We start from the raw sequence: 26199 nt of genomic DNA on the forward strand, positions 1-26199 counted from the left end.
GACTCTTCACTTTGGCCTCGTTTGCAACTACGTTTCGTCGTGGTGTACCTACAGTCTGCGAGATTTGAATTTAAAGTCATCATCGCCTCGTGATTGGTATTGACGAAAAATCCTTTGACACTGTCGGCCTTCATTGATTTCAACCTTAGACAGCCGGGGTTAAAATAACTATAAAATGGGCGAACGACGACGAAACTAGACGCATGCACTTGCGATATAAAGAAACGACAGTGGATACATTCGTGAAGTGTTTCGACACGAAATTATTGCGAATTCAGTGGACCCGAAGCTCGTAAAATCGATCTAACCCTGACACACATTCGGTTGGGTCTCAACAGATCCCAAATATACCACGGCTGCTTTTAATCCGTACCGTCGTTATCGTCGAAACATGATCGTTTGGCGACGCACTTTCTGCAATCTAATTTCTAAACGGACGAATGCCTGTTTGTCGAAAGCCGCCGACCGTTTCGCGTTTCATCACGATCGCTGACCACCGAAATGCAAAGTGACGAATCCGCGAAATGGAAACTGCTCGCAGGTACAAGAGAAGAAATTATTAAGGGGATATTCTAATATGAATTCTATAATATAACAAAAACATTGATCTATAATGCTTTGAATTCTATGAAAAATCTTCTACGATCGATCATTTCTTCGCGTGTTTTCAGCAATTAATAACTCGGATATGAAACCTTAAATACAAATTCGCCATTCTTAATTTTCGTATGAAATAAAAAACTGGGTGGTAAATAGTCTAGAATTGTGATGCGTAATCTTCTTCGCTAGTGGACCAAATAATACAAAATAATTCGGAAAGAAATGGGAATGAAATACTATATTGCATGCTATAACATAATATAAAATCTAGTTAACAAAATATACGTACTCAAAGGTGATCTATGATCTGAACTATGCAAAGACTGACTATGGATCTTAAGAACAAACTGTTTAACATTTGGCCTCGATGGAGTTGTAGGAAACTGTATAATAGTATTCAGATTTTTATCTGATTTTGTTATTAATATTCATGTTATAAAAACCGTGTTCTCTGTAATTACTACCGGATATATTTATCTGTAAAAAGAAGCGTTTAAATGTTCAATCTAGTTAATTCTTATTTCCACTGACCACGTATTCTTTATAAATAAGATTTTGCTCATCGTGATCGCTATAACGCGATAGTATTTGAAAATTCTAACGACATGAATAATATTTGTATACTCATCACGTTTCTTTGTATTTATTTTTGCAGATGGCGGGGCTCCGTGTACAAACTAATTTGGCGAGAACTGCTGGCCTACCTGTTCGTCTACTACGTCATCAATCTCACATATCGATATGCGCTCAGCGAGCACCAGCGGGTGTGAGTACATGTACACGTTCATTTGAATATCTTCCTGCGACAAATTGAAGACGTAAAAAGGTTAAAACCTTAAACAATCAGTATCAATGTCGAACAAAAATGTAGGTCGCTGCATTGGTACTCAGACATATTGGTGAATGAAAATACTCCTTTTCACGATTTCCTATAAAACCTTTGGTGCAGTTTTTCTTAAGTTTCATTAAATTAAATTCCCGGCTGATTTGAAAAACTGAGACACAATTATTTGCACCAATATTTATCTGCAACAATTCTTATCCCGCGGTAGTACAATTTCTTACCATTTTCACTTGAAAGTGTAGGCCACTATAGTTCCTACAATCAGTTCGTACGTTACTCGAACAATACCATCATACGATAATATCTTTCAACCAATGGGAAGCAAATAGTTTCTCGGGAACTCGACGGAAACAATGTATCGATTCTATCTGATTCCAATTGGAAATAAATTCGATGACGCGTGGGTATGAACTGCCATAATCGTGAATTTTATGCCGGCCGATAAACCCACGCAGCATCGACCTTGGTCGAACGACAAAGCCTTAGTCTCCAATGTTCCGATTGCGATTACATTTCATCAGTTAACGTCGACAAATGTATGGTGGCCTTGTTTTATTAGCATTAATACCGTTGGTTCTCTGTTTCCCCTGCACAGCTGGTTAACTCTTCCATTTTTACGGTTGCGTTTCATTTGTCGTTTCCTTACCACGGCCTTTTTACGGCGCACAGATAAACGGGGAACGTCGATTCACGAAGCGGAACAACTGTTAATGGCAAAACTAAATGTCAATTCAAGTAATTACGAGTTATACTATTTTGATGGCAAGAAAAAATGGTACAGGAATTGTACAAAAAGATTCCATTCAAAAAATTGACAAAATGCCAAAGTTATAGTAAAATAATGGCTGTATAAAACCTTAACAAAAACGTCTCTATAATCGATGAACACAATTGGGCCTCATCCAGTAACTGGAAACAATAAATATAAACAGATTTAATTCTATACAGGGTGTTCGGCCACCCCTGGGAAAAATTTTAATAGAGGATTCTAGAGACCAAAATAAGACGAACATCAAGAATACCAATTTGTTGATGGAGGCTTCGTTAAAAAGTTATTAACAATTAAATTCAAAAATTTCAAATCGTTCTGGAAAAATTATTTTTAGTTGCAGGGGTCAATTGCAAGCATTTTTGGCCAACAGACATACCCCCGAAATCTTACTCAGTTTCGAGAAAAAAATTCCTTACCGAAAATATAATTTCTGGCCATAAACGTCTGCCCGAATTTTCATGCGAATCTTTAAAACGTCATAACTTCTGAACGGATTGGACGATTTTAATGTTTAAAAAAGCAATCGACGCGTATTTTAGTGTAGAATATGTACAAATCGCAAAAATAATCGAAAAGTTGGTCCTTGACCCCGCAAAATGAGAAAAACCCCATAAAAATGGTTCAATTTTCAAACAACCATAACTCCTACAATTGTGAATATATTTCAATGAAACTTTTTTCTGAAGTAGAGCTCATGGGTACCTACACAAAAGTATTAGACAACTTTTCTGTAGGGCGTCAAACAAAATTACTAAAACTGAAAAATGAATTTTTAAGAAAAATCGACAGGTGCCTAAATTTTTCGACGAAAAAAAAAAATTTTAATTGATTCTGAAAAAATTATTTTCGGTTGCGGGGGTCGATTACAATCATTTTTGGTGAATAGACATACCCCCGAAATCCTACTCACTTTCTAGAAAAAAATTCAGTACGGTCGGAACTTTAAACGTTAATAACTGTTTAACAAAGCCTTCGTCAACAAATTGGTATTCTTGATTTTCGTCTTATTTTGGTCTCTAGAATTCCCCACTAAAATTTTTCCCAGGAGTGGCCGAACACCTTGTATAAGTGTGGCTTCTATTTGAAGAAAAATTATTCAGATAATACTACTTCAGACGAAATTTGAATGTTTCCACGTAACGACTCTAAACATGTTTTGACATCTAACAAACGCAATTCGAAAGAGTACAGCACAGATTTCAAACATTTTCTCGTATCGAATTGGACTAGGAATGTGTTTCAAATCATAAGCTTTAAAAAAGAAACGTCGAAAGAGAAAATGAAAAAGATTTTTTTCATCCGAGACGTAAGGAAACCCCTTTAAAGAAACTTATACAACATAAATTATTGCGCGTGCATTTTAATTATATAATGGCAGTCGTAAAAAATATTAGAGGAAAAGTATTTTATGGACGTACTCCGGATACATTGCGCGAACCTAAATCACGGATATCGTAAATGAAATTGTTCCTCTCCCCCGTGCAAGTTGCGCGAAACGTTACAGCCTGAAACGGCCTGCAGACTCGTCCGCAGTCAGCATTAAAAAACGCATAAAAACGTAACCTGTTATTTATACCGAGATAAAAAAGAGATAAAGAAGCACGAGCCGGGGTCCGTGGATGCAAAAAGATCTCTCTCGCTTCGATTCGCCTGTTCTAAATTTAGATCCGTAGGGCCGGTTTCGGGTTGGCTTAGGGCCCCGCAAGGCCGAACAATGACATGAGGGATCTGCAAAAAGGGAACGATACAAAGACCCTTTCCATCGTGCATTTTAAAAATTTCGACCGATAAATTTCACTTTCTTAATCGAATTTACGACACATCCATAATATAACTTCTATTAATCCCTATTCCAGACAAATTAAAAGAAATTGACTAACACTATATTGTTAGGTTGTAATTGTTTAAAATAAATTGGTCAAAAGTTACATGTAATGTATGTGATTACTTCTCATTTTTGTATTTCATATTTATAATGTCAGAAGCCTTCTATATTTATCAATGATAATCAATGGGGTACGATTCCGGCAACTGTCCCTTATGTTTACATCGGTTCTCCAAACGCCAAAAGTAGAAAATAAAACTGTTAATAGAATTTTCGTCGGTCGTTGTAAAATCTTAGTGGAAATTCCCATTTGCTAATAATTACCGGTATGTACGACCGGTAGTGGTCATGTTGGTGACGGTATCACCTCAACCTTGCTCCACTTGTAGGCGAGGCGGTGCAAGAACTCTACCACACGCGATACGCGAGCAACTATACAAATATTTAACCGTAACGATTTGTATAAACTATCGATTCGCTTCAACGGCCGTATTGCGGCGTTAATTGTTCTTTCGAGGGAATGGAAGAGGTTCGAACGCTATTCTCGAAGAAAGAGAGAAAGTAGGTGGGATGAACGTTAGTTTCTCATCGCGCAAACACGAGAGCCCAATAAGAATCGTCGATAACTGTTTGTTGCAGAATCTTCGAAAAGATCAGATACTACTTCGGGAACTCCAGTGAGTCGATACCGATGTCGTTCGTCCTGGGATTTTATGTGAGTCTGGTCGTGAAACGATGGTGGGAGCAGTACAAATTATTACCCTGGCCCGACAACTTAGCTCTCTTCATCAGCGCCGCGATTCCTGGAAACGTAAGTACGAAGAAAAAGACGCGCTAAGCAAAGCAGTATTGTCGTGATCTTCAGTAAGAAGCAAGTCATTCTGTTTAAATGTATAGAAGACTTTTTGATCTACTTTGCCATCTCGTAGGAAACTTGATAATCCCATTCCTCTACAACTGTCCAACTTCTTTAGCATAAAATTTTCAAAGATGCATTTTGCAGATCTCCAAAGAATCAAAGTTACAATGCCAGATGAATATGAAGGATGGATGAGAACATTTTATTTTTTAATACTTTATGAAATTTCTTGGTGGAAGAACACTTAGTCTCTATTAGCTAGTTCTGGCCAGTTTTCCAGGATATTTGTCTTCAGTGTCTAAGACGAAATTCTCGGTATACGAAGACGCGCGAATCGCCGATATATGCAGCCTTGCTCGAATAGTCGTGGTCGTCGTTGTCGCGTTCGTCTCATTACGCTAATGAATTGCCGTGACACGTTTCGGTGTCGTTAACCCAAGTAGGTGCCAGCGCGGAGTCACGCCACGCCCAGGAGCGAAAAAAAATGCGTGGAACGATCATCCCATAATTGGCAACCGAGCGAATCTTCTTGGTCTTCTTGCGCGGGGTTAACGGACAATCGGGAACGACGGGGTCCCCTGCGCGCCACGATGTTCGCGCGACCCTTGGCACGCGATTCGAACCTCTTCTACACGTGCTCGCGCTGTACGGTGCACGACCAGCGAGAAATTGGCGTCCATTATCGTTACTTTCTCTGATCGCGTCGAACGAACCGATAACGAAAGTTCACTTCTACACGAACGATGCAGCCGTATCGTTTCGAATGTAATTTGTGAACTCCGCATTAATTAACCCTCGGATGCTGATCCCTGCATCTCGTACGGAGTTTGCATTTTGTATGCGTCTGAAGAAGTGATTGCTTTACTATTTTTCGATATAGACAATGTATCTACTAACTAGCATGAGCTATTTACTCCAAGCGTAACTAATTGAAAACGATTAAATTTTACGCTGTTTAAGAAATAAATAGATTGACTGTATTAAAAATTTTGTGTATTATTATCAACGATTTAAATATATAATCGAAATGTTTGACCAATCTGATGTTTCACTACTCAGGAAGAAGAATATTTTACTGAAAACTACGTATCTAGAATTTTCACTCCGGAAGCACAATCATGGGCTCAGATAAATTTTAATAACGAGTTCCGGGTGTGGAATATCAAAATAAAATTCTTACATAAATTGATCGGCGTTTCGTATAGATTTCGCTGATGGACTCATCAGTTAGGTTTTAGTATTCTTAAAAATAATTTTTTTAAAAGAATAATAAATAAATTCAGCATTTCCACGCGCGTTTTTGTCAGACCACTGATATCTAACCCCACATTTTGCAATATTTAGGTAACACTATTAATTATTGAAAAAATATGACTTTATTCCCAACTGTCTTGAATTTTGTCCCGCCGTGAGATGTTACGACAATGAGGCGCCCTTTTGAGGAAGGAAAGGCAGGGGTTCCCCAAAGTCAAACTCACTTTGGCCGGAAACTACGAATTCGTCGAAGAACGATCCCCGAGACGCGTGGTCAATGACACAATGTCGAAGTGAAAGTGCAACGTATATCGTAACGAGAAAGAAGGATGAACCTACGCGTTGTGCACACCTCGTTGCTCCGATGGTGCATCGGCGTGCACATTTTGAAAAATTCCGTATGGAATGCACCAGTGTTGGTATAATTTTATTATCCATCATTATTTTAATTAATTCAGGGATCAACGACTCAATTCTTATGTTCGCCGTATTTCCTAGCAAATTACTGTTCTATTCTGTCACTAACTACGCTCCCACAAAATTAAAAAATAAATCAGGTAAACGACTGTTCGTCCGTTACTCGTTGAAAATTAAAATTGGAACTACAGAAGGAAATATTTTACAGTTCGATCCAATAAACGTCACGGATATACTACTATACGCCAATTTTTCTTCGTTATCTGTTATTCGTATAAAATATTGCCCATCCCTGCTAGAAATCGACGAATCAAAGTGTCATGGTGTAAAACCAGCCGCCAGTTCTACCGGTGTTTTGTATTAATAGAACAAGAAGCGATCGATCGAGTCCTTCGTAGCGGATCGCTTCCTCGTGCGACGTTCCCGTTCACAGGCGTTCTCTGGCCGTCGTCCATTCTCGCTGTTGATCCAACTTACAACTTGTTAGTAACCGCCACGAGCCGGGCGAACGGTGAAATAATTACACGCGCGAGCAATTCTTCGTTAACTGGACGACGTAACATGCATTTCGAGGCTTCCGATTTTCGCATCACGCGAGAAAGTCGACGCTCGTGCTGTTCGAATTGCGAACGATACCCAGCGTCGCCGCCATCCGCAGGAGTTGCAACGGAATTTCTGCACGCGGCCAGCCAACGGGCAAGGTCTCCAGCCACGGAACGGGACTGTAGTTTTATACGTACAGAGAACCGTGCTCAGTCATGTAGTCACGTAACGCAAAGTATCGGATTTGTGAATGAGCAGCGTCGAGTGGGCAGCACGAGCTTCTGAGCTGGTGCCTTTCATTGAAATCTAATTGGAATTCAGGCCCCGAAGTGAGAAGGATGGCTCGACTCCTCGCCTTCTCTCCACCTCCTGCCTTCGAAGAGGATCCTTTTCAAGCTGCCAAGCCGTGCATTTTTACACGCGCGACGTTAAGTCGCGGCATTCCGTGTAAGAAGGGACGTTTGTCTTTCGAACGGACGGGAACCGAACAGGGCAAAAAGCACTCGATCGTCCATTACGGAAACTAACGCCTCGACCAACCATGGGGCAGAATCCAGAAAAGTCATGGAATTCGTTATTATTCATATTATTCAAAATTAGATCATAATACCACTTAAATTCAGTAAAATCAGTAGTATGAACAAAAACACTTGGGAAAGTGAACGACCAGTTTATTGAATTATCGAATTTTAAAAGTAAATTTGGATCATTTATATTCCCATGTTCTGCTCAGAATAAATGAATTCCTTATTTTACCTTTAGGAATTACGTCTAAAAAAATACAGGCGAAATTCAAGTTTCTGCATAACATTTGCATAATCACGACCATAACAACGTCGGTTCCCAATTATTCTTGCCGAATAAAGTAAAAGAACCACGAGCATTTAGAAGTCCTACAAACAGAGCAACCTTTGAAGCAAATTCTCAGATGAGCTTTACACGTCTGAAGAGATTGATAGCGTAGCGTCGCCTCGGGCGAAGAATGCGAAGAACCTCTCCGAAGGCGAAACTAATTAGCCTCTAATTGTGACACATTAAAAGAAAACCTCTTTGTGGAATGTAGCTAACCCCATTTTTTTCGCGTCTCTGAATAAACAGAGAGAAGACGATGAGAACGAGGATAACGTGAAAAGTGTATTTATTAATCGAAACAATGTAGATAGTTGACATGCCCGTAACTTGTACTAGTCATTCATGTTTCATCATTCACGCGAAGAACAATTCATGCATCAGAGTACAAAACAACGTCAGAGTCTTGAAACGCTCGTGTCAACAATTAATCAATTATAATTAAGATAAACGTATAAATAATAGCCAACAAACCAGCGATCATCGTCTCTTACACTTTTATTTTTAATATCATTTGATATATTTTATAATGTGATAGTACGTAAAATATTATTAATGAGAGAGGATGATTCTACGTAAGAAAATTAGTCGAAAATGTTATGTAAAACTTTTTCATACGAGGCTTTGTTTTCGAGAAAATAGACTTCGAAAATTCAATCGAGCAAGTAGAAAGCGTGAGTACTGGACAGACACGCCAGGCAAATTCAATTATCTCGAAAACGAAGTATCGTAAGAAAAAGTTTTATTTTACACTTTCGACTGATATCTTCACATAGAAACACCCCTTTCTCTTAAAATATTCAGATGATATATCATCTATGTAAATAAAATAAAAGTCAGTTCGAAGAGTCATAAAAAAATAATACTAAAAGGAACGAAAATTTATGGACCACTGTAATATATTAAAGCAATAAGAAACGAGAAAGTGGCAATATTTTGTGTTACTGCTAAACATTGGTTCGATTCCACAGTAATAACTAGGACGAATCGTTATTATGAAGAATCGATCACCAGGCCATGTTTTTCAACTTTTCCTTTAGATAAATACTATTTCCTAATTTCTAATAATCTAATAATCTTAATTTTATCCAAATTAAAAAATTTCTAAGCACGACATACCATTACATACCCCACGACGTGTCGATTACTCGTACGTTTACCCTATGTCCAATCGTTTCTATCACTTTCAATGATATCGCTGCTCGAATCGCGCAACTTTCTTCGACAGATGGCGGCAAATCGTTCTAAATCGGCACGTGGCTCGCGTAACGTTCACCGTCCACGTGTTATTAGCTGCTCGAAAATTTTAGTTTCGACAAACTTTCTTCAGCTGTTGCATGCATTATATCGGACGTACGAGACGTGCCTCGATCCACAAAATGCTTCATCCGAATTCATCGTGGTCTACATACGTAACGAATCGCCTTGAATCGACGTTCAATTAGACTACCGATGATCGTTCGGGCGGCAGAAAGAATCGTCGCGGATACTCGAAGAAAGTTATATAAGGAAAACCCTCGGATTACGCGACTTATCTGTGATCTCGTGGAAAATTTCGATCCAGGAATCGTTCGCCCACGATGTCTGATCAATTTTACATTCCGTTCGGTGAGCACGATCGTTCACTGCGCGATCGGTGATTACAAAACGGCCGATCGGTTACAAAATGAGCGCGTCGTTGGCCAGAAACGAAAGGAAAAATAGACGGCAGGCGCCACCGGGGGGCTTTTCCTCCGATTAATACTGGAACGGTTCGAAACTGGCCGACGATTCGCGACCACGGGCCAAAGGAACGAGGGGAAAGTGTGTACAAGCCATACGGGAAACGTGTCCGGCATTCGTGCAGCCTAGGAAACGAATTTTGAAGTGAGCGCGGATCGTTGATATCTATTTCCGTTCGTTCTGAATTTATTTGCTTAGCACACCCTTACGAATATAATAATAATAATATTGTATCAACTTTGAATGTGTCAAAAAATTAGGACCGAGTAGAAAGAAAAAGTAGCAACTAATGTATAGAATTAACCCTTTCCGGACGGACATTTTGGAACACGAACTGTCAGGAGAATGCAGAAAAATAACAGATATCTGAAAATTACTTTACTCAATATATACATCTTATTTTTAATACCTTGGAAAGGTATATTATCTATTATATGCAAATGCCGTTCGCAAAAGGTTAAAAGTAAGTATACGTTAGGTACAAAGGTAAAGTACAATTACATGCCGTTATTAGCCTAGTCTCGTGAATAAGAAGAATGAAAGTAATACAAAATATGGAATAAGAAATGAAATTTGAAGACGAAAGTTACAAAATGGAAATAGTATCGGCAGAAGAATAGCAAAGAGTTATTTCATGGAAGTGATAACAGTGCACTCAAGGAAGTTAAATGCACTTTAATAAATTAATGGTTGATTGGGAGCGAATCGTGAAGGTAGATGAGTTATAGTAATAAATAGGACTGTGGCAGACAGAGCTATGGTATTTGGATGTACAATAAATGGGAAAAGATAGGTCGTGTCTGAAGGAAAAGAATTAAGAAAGAATATCGTGATGGTAACGTCGGAGGCACCTAGTGACCCTGAGAAACGTAGACAGAAATTGAGCCAGACACTCGTCTCGCCAGCAAGATTATGTTTCGTAATGATAAGTCGTAACTTTCACGAATACAAAATTGGGAACGCCTGCTAATTCGTGTTTAAGAAGCTTAAGGGAGTGTTGTAGTCTGACTAAAAAACTAGGTCATCCTTGAATTTTATAAAATAAAAACTATTGCAACGTATAATATTTAGAAGTATATAACTTAGCACTATCATTTCTACGTATTTTTTTCGTAGAATAATACATAATTGGTTTGAAGATGTAAGTTGTTTTCGTAACCATTGTTATTGTCGATGTGTTATAACATTGTACATCATAATCAGACAAAATCTGCAGGTCCCACGATATTATAGAATCGAGGTATATTGTCAATCTGGTCAAAAAACATTGAATTTGAACTTTGGATATTTCTGGAAATATACAGAATTTTCCGACTTAAAAATATTTTTATACTATACAGGATGTTCGGCCACCCCTGGGAAAAATTTTAATGGGAGATTCTAGAGGCCAAAATAAGACGAAAATCAAGAATATCAATTTGTTGATTGAGGCTTCGTTAAAAAGTTATTAAAAAATTAAATTAAAAAATTTCAAATTATTCACGAAAAATTATTTTCGATGGAGGGAGTCAATTACAATCATTTCTGGTAAATACACATACACATACACATTTGCATATGTTGTATATTGATTTTGTAAGACCATGTGCATCGAGACAATCTAACCAAAATACGGACTAATATAATTCGTAACATAGTAAAATATAAGCGTCACCAGTATTCGGGTGACGAGATCTCCTGTGGATTTTACGTGTCACGCATATCCGGGTAACATGGCTGTCAACGTGTGTTAAGCACGTTCGAATTTCATGAGGTAAGACTACCGAGGTTTAATCGCATAATTTAGCGTCTGGAAGCGTTTTAATCTCTATGTCTAGTTTCAACTTTCGTTGGAAGCATCGGGAGCTTAGTTAAACTAGCGATTTTTAAGCAGTCTTTGCAAAATCATACAAAGGATTTCAATTAAAAAAATAAATGAGCCCGACAACCTTATGCTCCCTGAAAACCTATTCTGAAATTTGAATATCTTCGTGTCATAGATTATTTTGAAAATTGTTATGATAAAAAGGAGGATAAAGAGTATAAATTTCGACTTAAATATATTTATACCTATTAGTGAGACTACCCGGACCATTAATCATTGCCTTACACTCAGGACATTCGACGTTAAGGGGTTACCCATTTAAAAGAATCAATGATTCGATAGGACTAGTGAGATAAGGGTAAAAAAATTGCACATGTAATATTTTTAAATATACGACATTTGGGATTCTGAAAAATTGCGAAATAAACTTGTCTATACTATACCCACAATTTTAATTCGACCAATCCAAAATTTTGTTTTTAGACGTTTGTAAACTGCATACCCCAAAAAGCTCGTGTCACGAATCCTATTTAGCTTTATTCTTTAACGTCTCAACTTGAGAATTAATTTTCCTTAGTTTGTTAGTAAAAAAATCTTGTCACCCATACGGTAACGTGGCAATCAATATGTTGATAAACTATCTACTGGCGCATTCTCCGTGTCAAAGGATATGCGAGGCGATTCAAGTTTCAATAAGAGCCATTAGCGTGATTTATGGAATCGCGCGTTAAATTATTATCCTGTGACCATCGGCTAATAAATCGTGACGGCACGCACGCTCGTGAATGCATATTCTTAATTGTTGTAAGCGTCCCGAGCGCGTTGCGTTCTACGACTGCAAAGTACAATTATCGGAGTTATAATTTTGAAATGTTTTCACATTGCAGGACGAGAGAGGGAGACTGATGAGGAGAAACATCGTGAGGTACGCCGTCCTCGCGTATGTCATTACGCTGCAAAGGATTTCGTTGCGCGTTAAAAGGCGATTTCCAACGCTTCAGCACATCGTAGACGTTGGTCAGTACATTCACTTTATCAAGCACATTACTCTCTTGTTCAGCCGTTTCTCCTTTATAATCGTGCAAAAAATAGTGCCGCTACTGCACACTCCCGGTTTACCATTTTATTCGAGCTATTTACGGACGCGGATACAACACACTGCAAGAAAGTGTAACTGTTTTACTCGCGACGCGCGAACAATCGGTATTAAATAGAAAATATTTTCTATTTCTACGAAACAGCAAATATTTTCTTTTTCTATTCTCCACGTCCGGGGAATCAATTGTTCAATATTTAAGGTATCGTTGCTTCGTTTGAATTACAGCATTGCATAACAGCATTACCGAACTATTTTGTGCCTCCTCGCTATTTCACTTTCTACGTCGATGATCGAATCCGTTATTCATCATTAAATGGATTGACTGCGTTTGCATTATCCGCGTCGACCAACAGGTAGATCTATGTGCGATTAAGTTGATCAAGACCAATGAATACCAATCTCGAGTTTATCGAGCGTTCACAATAACCTAGTTAAGCGGTGATGGATTTCAGCTTATCGAGGCTTGAAACCAATTACTTTGAACGGGCCCTTTCCTTTTCTAAAACATTTTATAAAACGCAAACGTCGCTGTGAAAATATATTTATCCTCCTATTAGTATCCTCCTCGATGCGATGATTGATCGAGTGCCTCTAAAATTGCGTTCTTATGCTTATACTTTCTTGTTTGAAAGTAAAACAAAAAATTGCAGGTTCAGAGAAGAGTTTTTTATTAAAAAAAAAAAAAAATAAATATTATATTAAAGCTATTTCATTAGCTTTTAATGCTAAATATGTTTGTCGCGCTTCCTTGCCGATTATTACTACTTCAAGGACATATACCCAATCAACACACACACCAATTCCTACACAATTAACCTCCTCTTATGGTAACAAGGACGTTGTAACGACAGATGTACGCGAATTCTTTCCAAATTAAGATACATGGGAAGATTTTCGGTGTCCTCCTCGGAATCACAATTACCCTTTAATGAGCAATTCGTATGAAGCCATTGTATGATAAACAGGGTGTTATTTGTACAGGAAAACCGTTATTTAATCGACACTGTGACAAATACCGCACATAAGCTTTATATTTATGTTCTCAAATAGATAACTATATTCTTATTTCATATTTAATGCGTCTACAATAATATTTTCAAAACTTCCAATTTTATTTTGGAGACGATCGAAAACTTCTCAATTTTTACTCTACCTTCGTTTTCTAAACATGAAATAAATCGTGAACACAAACACTGAACTTTTAAAGTGTTTGCAATTGTTTTCGTTGCGTCCTTGTCACCGACGAAGTGCACGCTCGTAACATGCAATGACATAAGAACTTTGGAAAGCGTCTGAAAAAATTTATCGAAACCTTCGTGTTCATGCAGTCTTTCTATAAATGTCATAATTTACGTTACATTTGGCCGTATCCGTAATTTTCAACAGAACTTCGTCCTCAGTAAGTTCGAGAAACCGACCGTCCGTCGAGACCTTCGTGAACACACAATGCAAAGTTCAATCACACTGCAAACATTTCCCGTGCGCCGAGATAACGTCTGCGCTATTACGAGATTACCGCGATTTTTGTCATCCATTGTCGCAAATGTAATGCATGTACTGTAAATTTGATTAAAATCACGATAAATCCAACAATGCAAAAAGACTTCTGTATTCGTCTTATTTTGTTTAAAGTTGACGCTGGTTAAAGATTTCCGGAAAGAATTTAATGCGCTTCACGAAAGGCTGGTCGTAAAAATTTTCGCAATCAGTCTTACGGTATACGTAGCCGAGCGAAAGAAGCCGTTTCCCGAGATACAAAAGAACGATACGAATCTTTAGTTTTTTGTGAAGTGGCGGCGACGAGGATGCGCCTGTCGACTAGAAATAGCAAGCATTTTTCCGCCCCGTGTTCCGTGAATCTTCCATGAACATGAGCTTGAGTTCCATCGGACCCCTTGGCAGAGAAATAAGTGACGAGAGCCGCGGCAAGAAACGATCCTTCCGTGGAATTATCTCGGAGAACACGTGAACTCGGTAGCATCGCGCGCGGCCAACGCGAAAGAAACGCGGTCGACCACCGAGCGTCGAAAGAAAGCCGCGAAGACGATCCAAATCCGTTCTGCAACCACTCTGGAAACGAGTCTGTCTCGTCGATAGAAGCTCGGATCATCGCGCGAGATCCCATCAATAATTCATGTAACGAGAATGCATTCCTGAGTATATAAAAAAAAGAAAAGAATACGCGGAGACAGTATTCTTGATGCCACAGGAAGCCGCTGTTAAATGCACGACGTCGAATGTGACAGTGGATAATACTCAGGCGCGGCTAAGAATTTCGCTGTCGGATCATTTCACACGAAACTGATCAGATTTTGAATTTGAAGAATCATTTACATTGCTATTTTACTAGTTAAGAATTATAATTCACAAGTTCGAAAGCTTCATAGAAAGAAATTGTAATGAAATAATGACTTTGTCTAATTATACTTGTTGATCGAGATAATAAACCTTGGTATCTTATTATAATTATGAAAAAGAAGGATATGAGAATTTAGAAATCCTACAAGTAAGATCCTTCGTTCGTCTGTTTTTTTCTATTTTTTGATTTCCTTAATAATATGTTAATTCTGTTGTGACGTGGCGGAGAATCGTTCCTCGTTGAATCCTGCGACACAAATAGCATGTTTTCGAAAAGATTTGTATCTTTGGGTCGTTTCAAGGAAAGCAAAAAATACTTTTACAGATAGGTGGAATACCAGACGAGTTTCTTTCAATACTTATGGTTCAAGGCGGCGTGGATAGTCTATGCGTAAAACAGCAAAACGTTATGGGATTCTATTTATAGCGTACGAAGATGTTTGCCGAAGTTGACTGCAGTCAGTCGCCGGATACTGCAGTGAACATTCCACGGATAACAGTACGAAAACTGTACACAGCAAATCTTAGAGCGCTTAAATTGCAAACGATTCTATTTACGTTGCATCGCAATGTAACCGTTATGGTCGTTGACTTACGCGGAACCTTGCGGAAGACGCGAATGCAAATCACAGTCGACACGAAATCTTGCATCATCCGCTAAAAATTGCTTCCGAAGAATCATGCATTGTGACTATCGGACTATGTCTCGATCGACTTGATCGCGACTGTTGTCGAGAAGCGTGAAATTACGAGGTGTGACGGTCAAGTATCGAGAATGATTCAATAAAGTCTTATTTCGAATAAAATTGTCTTCGACAGAATTCCTGCCAGACTTCACGATTGAAAACGCATAATTTTTTTGTTGAATGAAATTATCATTGATTTGAAGTTAAAGACCCCACCAGAATGGCTGTATGAGCCATAGCGTTAGTCACGATACAAAAATCCGCGACGTAGCAATTTTAGATCGAACACGTTTAATAGGTTTGCGAAACAGTAAAATTGTCGATTGACAGATTCTTTAGATGGCAGAAATAAAATTATTTTCACATCTTGTATGTTAATCGAGGGATTTAATTTTAGAATATTAGGATATCGACGATCGACGATAAATGAAAACGTATTCCTTGTCGAAGTAGGCGTAAAAGAACATTAAAACACGACATTGGAATTCATTTGAAGAAGGGGAAACGCGCACTATCCGTGTTTACTGCATCAACAGCCACGGGAGAAAATTTTCAAAATGGTACATTCTTCAATCAACACTCAACATAAAGTAGAAGGATTAAAAATTGAAAGAGATAATATTATCTACCGTATGCTTAATCCCAAATTTGAGAGTTATTTACGACTACTCGTTTAGAAAAAGGTTCTCAAAATGTTGGAGAAAATCTACAAATCTTCAGGACTTTATACATATTATTGGTCATGTCCCATTACGAATATGCGTCCATAGTCCGGATATCGCAAGATCGAAAACAGTCTGATTCACTGGAGATGTGTGGAACAGTATGCTGCTTTCAAAACAGGACAACCGACGCATTACTCCATAATTAAGGACCGCGCATGGCGCTACTTGAAATCAAAGCATTTGAACATCGAAGAAAAATTTCACATCTGATCTTCTTATTTAAATTACTGAGCGGCGAGAACATCTGACCTGAATTGCTCAGAAGTATTACCCATGAATGCGCCTAGATTGGTGGGATCCGCCCTTTCCTTCGGTCCATATATAGAACTAAACATGTCTACAGTGATCTTATTAATTCGATCAGCGACATTAAATAATGCCACCTTGACTCCAAGTATAAATTGATCGTAAGGATGTTTTCCTTTGGGTCTTTTTCAATTCTCGATCGAGTCTATCTTTCATTAAACAACTTGCCCAGGGTCGAGATCCAGCAAAGGATCGGACGATATATACAATCGAAACTACAATTAGTTTCGAAATAAATAAATTATCCAGGGCATAGTAATTCCGTTATCTGGAAATTACAATGCGCTGAAAAAGAATCTCGAGAGCTGGATCGTCGGCGTAAATCGAACTCCTCGACTCGCGCCGCCAGGCAATTTTCACGTGCGTCCGTGTAATTTTCAAGGAGCGTAGTCGAGATCGCATAGAAACGCGGAGCGCCGGCGCCAGTTCCTCATCCTTTTCCTTTTCCTTCAGCGGCGTGGTCCTCGTTTTTCTCGGTGTACGCGCCGACCGGACCAGCGCCATGTAGTTTACCATCTATTCCCGGAGCCCGAAGCGAGTGGACGTTTACAACAGGCTTCTTCTGGCTACCTGCTCCTCCTCGTCGGTGTACTCGTCGATTTTTCTTTCCTCCGCGAGCCGATCTCTCTCCTTCCTCTTCGTGCCGCGTATAGAAATAACCCGTGGTTAATTATAGTCTATCGAGAGTACCGATACTGTGCCATTTGATAAGATAATCACGGACTGTCTTCGGCTTCCTCGCCGAGCCCCGACTGTGTTTTCGCCGCCGATTTCATCCCACATCGCGATCTCGAGTCGTTGCCATTGATTTTCACCGTTACCGCGGCGCCGCCAGTTTTTCTTCTTCCCAGTCCTTACGCCGCCTCCGCCAAAAGAGAACGTTTCTCCACAAACATTCCACGGTTTATCCTTCGTGCGCTATTTGTTCCAGACATTGACTGGCTAAATATGTTATATCGTATTAATTTCACCGCTTAATAGCCTTGCCTTTCGCACAATCGTTCCGCCTTCTATGCTCTAATCGTTGTTTTGTCGGAGATACACCATTGACGACTGCGTAACGCGTAATTATGTGAAATTATAAACAATGTTTTGACCAGCTTGTTTGATCTAATAACGTCGCTATCGATCCTCTTGCCCGAGGAAGGAGAGATCGAGATCTTAAGGGGGTGGTCGACGCTCTAGAATTTTAAACGTCGACCATTTTTTCACCCTCTGTTTGTCACGTGAATAAAAATTGTAGTTTCTTGTCCATGGTTTAAAATTTTATTGAAATATAATTTCAATAATTAACAATTAGAAGAAGAGAGAGTTATATTCAATTATGTAAATTTGAATACTGTCCATGTATCGATTACAAGTTATAAAAAAGAATGCCTACGTTTTATTATTACATTATCATAACCGGTGGCGTCATTGCCTTTGCCACGTACTTTACAATGCGTATACACGTGCTCTACAACGTTCCGAATAATTCAATAAATAACACTCGAGTGTGATAATATTAACTCTTGATAGCATTGCCACATTGCAACTATAGTGTATATAAGTAATGATCAATATAATTATAACAGTAGTGTAAGTAGATATGGACGAATCCTTAAAATCTTAAAAATGTCTTTTTAAACATTTTGAGACTTGATTAGTTCCTCAAGAGCAAATGATCCTATGGCGAGTCAAGATCTAGATATAGCCGATGACTACTGGTCGCGGCCAGGCTGCAGGACACGAATACAGCCGACGTTAAATATAGCCACATGTAATGAGAACCATAATCTATCTCTAGCTACAGGTGGTAATTGGCTAGACTAGTGGGTATCAGGCGATAGACACGGTTTCGCCTCGCGAGTGCCCGTGGTGCAGCTTGAGGGAGCCATCATCATCATTATCCTCAAGATCACTGACGTCAACGACGTTGTCGTCCTCAATGGCCACCACGGCCAGAGCAAGAAACTCGAAAACCCGTTTCCTTTTCTTTTACTTCTATTAGGCGTTGCACTCGAAATTTTCTCGGGCAGTTATTATATCGTCATAGAATAATTGTGTTGACAGATGATTCATGTTACTCTTGGCCAAGTATTATTTATTTGTTTGTACACTCGAACTATGAGTCAAAGCGAAGTCCGTGTAATGTTCTTATACGAGTCCAAACTAGGACACAGCGTATCCAAGGCAATTTTAAACTTGCTGGCTAGTCGAAACTAATTGCATACTGTTGGATTGTCAAACTTTACTCTAGTAATAAGAGCTTCGATAGTAATTTTTTTCCTTAAATCTTGTGAATTCTAAATATATGAGTAGGAAAATGTTTTAAACAAATTGAAACAAATGACATTACGAAACAAGTAGTAAAGCTTAAGTATGATCGTTGAGTGACATCATTAATGTTCTAACGATAAGTGATCAAGACTGAGAATCATACTCAAGGAAAAATTGTACCCGGCGTCGTGGCGCCAGCTCATTTTCACACAAGGATGGGATTGTTTCTCCCTTAACCAGAAAATCGTGCTAAGAGCTCAATGGAAGGGAACAACATAGTTGTCACCAATGGGTTTTTTTTCTGCATTAACGTTTGAAATTGTATGGTAATTCCCTATTTCAAAAAAAATATCAAACACGTAGCGAAAGTATACAATTGAAGCTATTTTAAGCGCAACAAAAGAGATTTCTGACATCATTAAACATCAGTTTGATCAAAGCAGGAACACGTGAATACTTCAGAAAAATAATGATGCCGGGTACGAGAATAGCACTGAATGAAAAGCGAAAAGTGACATCTCATTGTCAGTTCCCTGATACTAATTCTGTAGAAAATGTATGGTCGATCGTGTATAGCAACAGCTTGGAGGAAGACGTATTTTATCGTCAGAAGCACTAATGCATTACATTTGCAAGCTATGGAGGTCATTACCCGTCTCGTACACAAAAAGTTGGTAGAAAGCATACCTAGATATAAACGAGCCATAATCGCTAATGGAAATGACTGGACCCATTTATAAGCGAGTGCGTAATAGCTTTTTAAATATACTTTCGATCTGTATATATAGCTTTGCACGCGATGGATTAACTTTCCTGAAGATACTCCCAGTTTCGGTCATGTGTGTCAGACTGTAGTTCTACTTTGTACGAAGCTAATTATAGTTATAATCGCTTACTTAGAAAATTTCAACGTTTGTGTTCTCTTATAAATATACCTCGTAATTAGTTACGATTTTGAGGTGCATATATGGGCACGTTTGTAGACCGTTCGTGGAAGGTGTTCGTCGCTGTACATGCGAACACGATGCGACCATTTGTCTCGGACGACCGTAATACGCCGACGTTCCTCGCGCACGCGCTACCTATATTTAGCACGGATTATTCTCCGGAGAAGAGTTTCTCCACCATTATGTCGAAGGATCGGGCCCGTTCGTCGAGCAAGAAGATAATTACGTCCGGACACGCTCGTCCCCGAAGCGGCGCGCGACAGACCCGCGGCCAGATTGCGATCGCGGGATTCAAGAGGTGTCGACGCGCGTGGAAAATCGACGAGCACAATACCATCGCCAGAGTCCCGCTGAGTTCGCGTCGAACCGATGAAAACGGAAATCCCTGGCATTGTGAGGCGGTAACGCATCAATTCGCCGCTCCTGGGGTAATTTAACGCACGATCACGGCTGGAATGACGTCCGAATCTGTCAAATCGTTAATCCAGAAACAAGAAAACGACCAGAAATAGATGTTCGAAAATTAACGGAACATACCACGGACCACCGGTTCGGTTTCCTTGACCTTAACGCGAAACAGTTATAATATACGCGATCGTGGTCCCCGGATGGGAGTCCTGAAACGTTGGAAAATGTGTCTGCTATGACGTGTCCTTGATCGTGGTCGGCCTTGAGGAAGGTCGCACCACGTCGGTACGCACTCGAGGGAACCGGAGAAGCCGTTCTGGTCACCCGGAATAAGTTCTTCGCGGACGTTGAACACTCATTGTGTTTTGTCATGTTTGCGTAACGTTCCTTTTAATCCTTTCGAAGCCATACGGATATGTTTGGAATGATTGAATGAAGGGGTACTGTCGTCTAGATTTTCAAATTCGTGAATACTTCATTCGAATGATTATGACGACGTTTTAGAGATTTGAATTTCGTATTAAAGCATCGAATACACGCGCGAAAGCACGATCGAAACGTTATCGATGGATTTGCAGAATACGGCTAACACAAACACTTCGCATCTGTTCAAACCGAATCGTCTGTTCTCCTTATCGTTCGCGTGTTGTTCCCTGGTCTAAATTGTCGCATGAATCAGACGGGTTCATAATAACGTCCGAGATATTTTTCATGCTCAAACGAGCGGGAATAATTTATTACAGCTGTACTACGTCACTACGCCTGCCTCGTCTCCAAATGTAACGCAAATATTTATCGCTGCTCGGTTCGCGACTGTTTTGTATCTGAAAAGTGACGCGGGAAACCGCCAAGAACAACATTCAATCCAAGGATCTTGCGGGGAGAGAGTAAAACAGGACACGCAAGAATCGACCTCGGCTCCTCGAAAGCTACAAACAATCTGAAAATGGATCTTTATAGGACACGAAGTTCCTTGAAGGAGACCTCGGCACGCGCTTGCAGACGATTCCCATAATTGTTGAGCATTCGTTGCGATTCTCAGACGCAGCGGCTCCGTAACGGATTCCAACGAATTTCTCCGGTCAAACCTTTTGTTCTCGGTTGATAGTGAAATCGTTAATGACGTACGGTATCGCGCCTATCATCGATACACATGCGTGGGGCCGTACACGCCTCGACGCGGGCGTGGACAGTTCGGTTTTCTCCTCGGCGGTCGGTCTATTGACACCCAGGGCGCATCCGTGGCCGCGTGTGACCGCCATGATTTAAACTTGCCCCTTTTAATTACGCGGGAATATTTCCTAATCAGTGCAGTTTCACCCGGCGCCAGTCGTTCGTCCGAGAGACAGCTTGCTTGGCTGACTGTCCGATCGCGCGCGCCAAAGGCTCGCGGCGCGAGTTCGCGCCAAATCGATTACATTTTGTGCTCCGTGTCGCGGATATCGTTGAAATTTAAATATGATACATTTCGTGGAAAATTAGGGGTCGTTTGAGTCATCGTTTTGTTGGTGTCGAATTTATGTGAAAAATATAAAACGTTTAGTTTTGTGATTTTTATTTATTCGAACAAAAATGAATTTTTATCTCTAAAATCATGAAAAGTATCGAGATAGTGTATCTTCCGTGTTTATCGAAAAGGATTAACTTTTCAAAGTATATTCACTTTTATTTGACAACGAAAAGAATTTTGTCCAGCAGAATCAGAGGCGAGGTTGAACGAATAAAGTTGTTTTCGAGTCCCGTTATTATCAGTATTTTTGTCCATGTTATAAGTCGTGCATAGGACAATAACAGATTTTATGTCTTTTTCCCCACTCCTTCGCAACTTTTATGGACCTATAATGCACGTTTTATACGCAGAACCATACCTTTTACGTGTGCTTCGTTGCAAAAAGAAAGAAAAAAACAAACCAGCAGTGTTTAAATCGCGTAACCCTGTAATATTAAACTGTATGCATCATTCACGAAATTAAGTAGAAGTAGGCAGCGAAATAGAACCACTACGAGGTTTTCTGAATCATACCAGTACGATTTATAAACTTATACTTTACTCAACGATAAAGGGGACTGATATTGCTTTCCCTGCTATTATAAAACAATGGAAAACATGATGCAGTACATAAAATGGACTTTATGGGTTTGTGGAGGAGTGAAAGAGACATAAAACCTTCTGTAGCCACATATGCGACTTATAAAATACATGATAATAACTTGGGTTATGTTGTAAAACAGGTATACTTGTTAAACCATGCCCTTCCATCATGCTTGGTATACTTCATTTATACATTTAGCTTTCCAATTTTTATTTGGGGAATAAACTCGTTAACTCATTTACAGTTGAAAGTTTCAGAACTAAAATTTCGCTTTCGCTTAATACTTGCCTGAATAAGCAAACATCACAAATCCAACATCCTGTATTTTTTAGACAAACTCAAAACCAGCAAAATGTTTTAAATTCCTCTTAATTTTATGCTGTCTACATCTCGTTCTAAATTCACCAAAATCCTCCATTCATCAGAGTAGATTAATTGTAAAATATTTTATACATATTTTATGCATATACCATTATACAATTATTACAAATTATAAATCGATATTTCAAAACTGGCAAAACTAGCAAAGCGATCACTTAAACTATTTCCAGTTTTACATGGACTATATTATATTTCGATTTCTTCAATATCCCCTCCCCATCGAGTGGGGTAAATAATCGATTTAACATGAAACGACTCTCGTACGAAGAGCGCCATTCGTTCGCACGATGCTTGCTCAATTGCTCGTTTCACGTGGCGGATCAACATTTCGCCGTGCGAAAAATACGATACGATGACGCGTCGCGTCTACAGCCTGTGGATAGCACTTAAGAACTCGCGAACTGGTTTTCTCCGAAGGATGCTTTTCAGCGTGGCGAGGCGAGCAGGCAAGGATGAGAAGAAGGAGAGACGAGGATCACGGTTGATTTTTTACCTTCGTGGCGACCTTGCCAGCCGAGCAAGGATCCTCGCGTTTATTGACCCCGGCAAGCGTTCTCCGCTTTAAGCCCGTTGTGCATTCGAGTACTCGCGCCTCCCCCTTCCCCTTTCTCTGTTATCTTCGTCTTCAGCTGATGCTTTCGAGAGGTAAACATCCTCCAGAAACGAGTACAGTCTCTTCTCATTTGTCCAAGTTGTTTCAGCCGGTTCCACCTTGCCGCAGTTCGCTACCAGTCTTCCTTTGTACCCGTATAATCGTTTCTGAAAATCGAATGGTTTCCTGTTTCGCTTCTGCGTACTGGCACTATTATCCGCTTCGTGCATGTTAACCAATTAAATCGATGATGGAACACCGCGTTTGTCGTTGTCGTAATATATTACTGCTCCTGTTGCCAATCGTGTCGTTAACATCGCCCATATAAACTGCAATGGTTTACATTCGATTCGCAACGACTACGCAAGGTTCGCTGTACCGACTGACATACCTAAGGTGCAAATGACTCGCGTCAAGGACCGATCTGACCGTGCATACGCGTGCTTTCATAATTAACGCTGATTTGGATTCATTAGTGGGCATTAACGACGTTAAGTAACAGGCGTGTCTTTCGAAATCCGGAATGTGACCGTGTCGACGACTCCTTCGCCCGGAGATCGCGTCGATGATCTAGGAGCGTCTCCAAATCGAGCAGAACCATCGTCTCATGTATCGGCGGAAGCCGTAAAATCCTGTGAAAGCGGGTATAAATTATTTCCACTTTCGAGAATTTTGTTTCTGATGCATATATACGAATTAGTGTTTCACTAATCAAGAACGAAAATATTTTCTACAGAACAAAATTCGCAAATTACTCCGTGTCTTACAGCGAGGAAAATGTTCAGTCAACTAGCGCGGGAATACTTGTATACGTATGAATACAATGTGTAGAGTCTAATATTGATTTCTCTCTAAACTTTTCCTCCTTCTTCCGTTCTCTCCTCTATATTCTACACTTCTCTGCATTATTTTTAAGATTAAGTTAGTAAGAATATATAGTTGCACTTCGCCTTTGTGCCGAACGGGTATATATTTCTATTTCCATGCATTCGTTTCACTCAAGACTGGATGTCTTAATCTAAGTGCAATAAAGAAGTCGTGGATTTGTGATGCAAGACGACAAACGTAACTTCTGTTTTATTGTTCTTATCGATAATTGGTTGGAACGGTACCGCATAATTGGATCGTGGCTGCATAATTAATCCGGTATCGATCAGCCAGGCCTCGCAAGAGACGCAAGGCCAATGTCAGTTAAAAATTCTTATCGAATGCAATTTTTGTACGCTTTTATATCACGACTTGACTCTGCAAGATGAAGCATTTATTCAGCTAAAAATGATTGATTTAATACGACTTTAATTTTAAAAAGAATATTAATTATCTCACCATATTATGGATATGTTGCACTAACGCGTTCGTGACTTCGGTGTGAGTCATTCGATGAGTTATCGCTCGTGACTCTCGGTTGCAAATTCTCGAACTCATTGTATTGAAACCATGTGACCGTGCGATTGCATCAAGGACATGCACACCGAATAAAGAGCCGATTGCATATCGATTCAATCGGTAGCGAGGCGAGGGAAGGAAGAGGCAGACACTTTTCTTGATGCAAAACGATTGCCCGACGTCTACGGTTGAGTCAATTTACTTCGAGAGCGTTCGAATAGTTTTAGTGTTAGCTAATTCCGGGAAAGATGGACCATGATTTTAACATCGTCTCAAATTGAATATTTTAGAACTACTAGTAAATTCCTCTTTCTTAAACACTTTCATGCGTACAGAAATTGTAACAAATTGGCATGGAAGAAGATGAGTTTCATGTACGTTTCAATTTTGCGAATATTTCCTCTTATCGAAATTTGCGACTATCGAAGAAACGCATACTAAGAGTCAGCGGATTAGACGAACAACGAACGCGAGAGATGGTCACCGGACGCCGCAGAGCGAGCACATACCGCGAGCCATATTGGTTTCAACGGCAGTTTACGCGCGTTGGTTTTTGCTATTAAGGTCATTACCTGAACCTGCTCACGCGCGACTATGGTACAAGAGTAACATGTGTGCCACCATTAATAACTACACGTCGGCACTTGCATTTCTTTGATCGCGCAGACTGTTTCTTCGAGCCGGCTACTTGTCGGAATGACGCCACGAGTTATTTCGATAACCGTTCCGAGGAAGGCGTCTCGTTTTTTCGGTCCATACTCTACCTTCATTACGGATACGTTTGTGCGAACGTGTCCATTTCTGCTCTAATAATAAAAACATTCCCCCCGAAGAGAAATTACCGCATTCCCGTTATTCGATCGGATACCACTCGAGCGTAGTTACGATGCTCTATGCGCTCGTCGTGACTTTTAAGATCGTTTCTTACCCCGACAACCATCGTTAAAGTGTCCTCCACTAAAGCCCGGAACGTTTATGTTGTACCCATGGAATAAGAAATGGCATAATTCTTCGATAATCAATATATCATAACGCAATATTATGGTTCGCGTGATGTGTAATAAATGAATAGGTGATTAACAAAGCTAACACAGAGGAACAAAAAGAGGTTTATAGAAGACTTTTTATCCAAGCGTTGAAATCTCTCTGGCATAATGCCTTGATTTCCAAGCAGAATAAATTCAGAATGTAAATACAATTAAATCTTGAGGAAACGATGTTCGTTTTCAATATTATATTAAAAATTAAGAGGTAGAATCTATTTTTAAAACGAATTATTCCCGAGCATGTACTCATTAAGACTACTTTCATTTCTTTTTATATGCAGTATTAGAAAGTTAAGTTTACACCTATAATTCTAAAATATTGCACTCCATCGCCATGTATTTCTACTTTACGAAATACAGCACTACTTTTTCTAATACTTCGGTACGTAATAGTTCGCTGGTAAAAGTATAATTTTGCAATATT

General features: G+C 39.5%; 1 protein-coding gene across 2 annotated transcripts in view; it reads left to right on the forward strand.

Moving 5' to 3' along the window:
* Best2 (bestrophin family protein) overlaps window positions 1-26199 on the forward strand; it is a 71199-nt gene that overhangs the window by 28470 nt on the left and 16530 nt on the right. The window contains exons 2-4 of one of the 2 annotated variants that reach the window (XM_076766483.1): window positions 1256-1366; window positions 4681-4852; window positions 12377-12506. In XM_076766483.1, the coding sequence (XP_076622598.1) occupies window positions 1256-1366; window positions 4681-4852; window positions 12377-12506 (413 nt within the window). Of the gene's footprint in view, window positions 1-1255; window positions 1367-4462; window positions 4603-4680; window positions 4853-12376; window positions 12507-26199 lie in introns of those variants that run through there. The other variant, XM_076766484.1, reaches the window with a different exon arrangement.

The sequence above is a fragment of the Colletes latitarsis genome, chromosome 6 (genome assembly GCF_051014445.1).
Source record: "Colletes latitarsis isolate SP2378_abdomen chromosome 6, iyColLati1, whole genome shotgun sequence".
Lineage (NCBI taxonomy): Eukaryota > Metazoa > Arthropoda > Insecta > Hymenoptera > Colletidae > Colletes > Colletes latitarsis.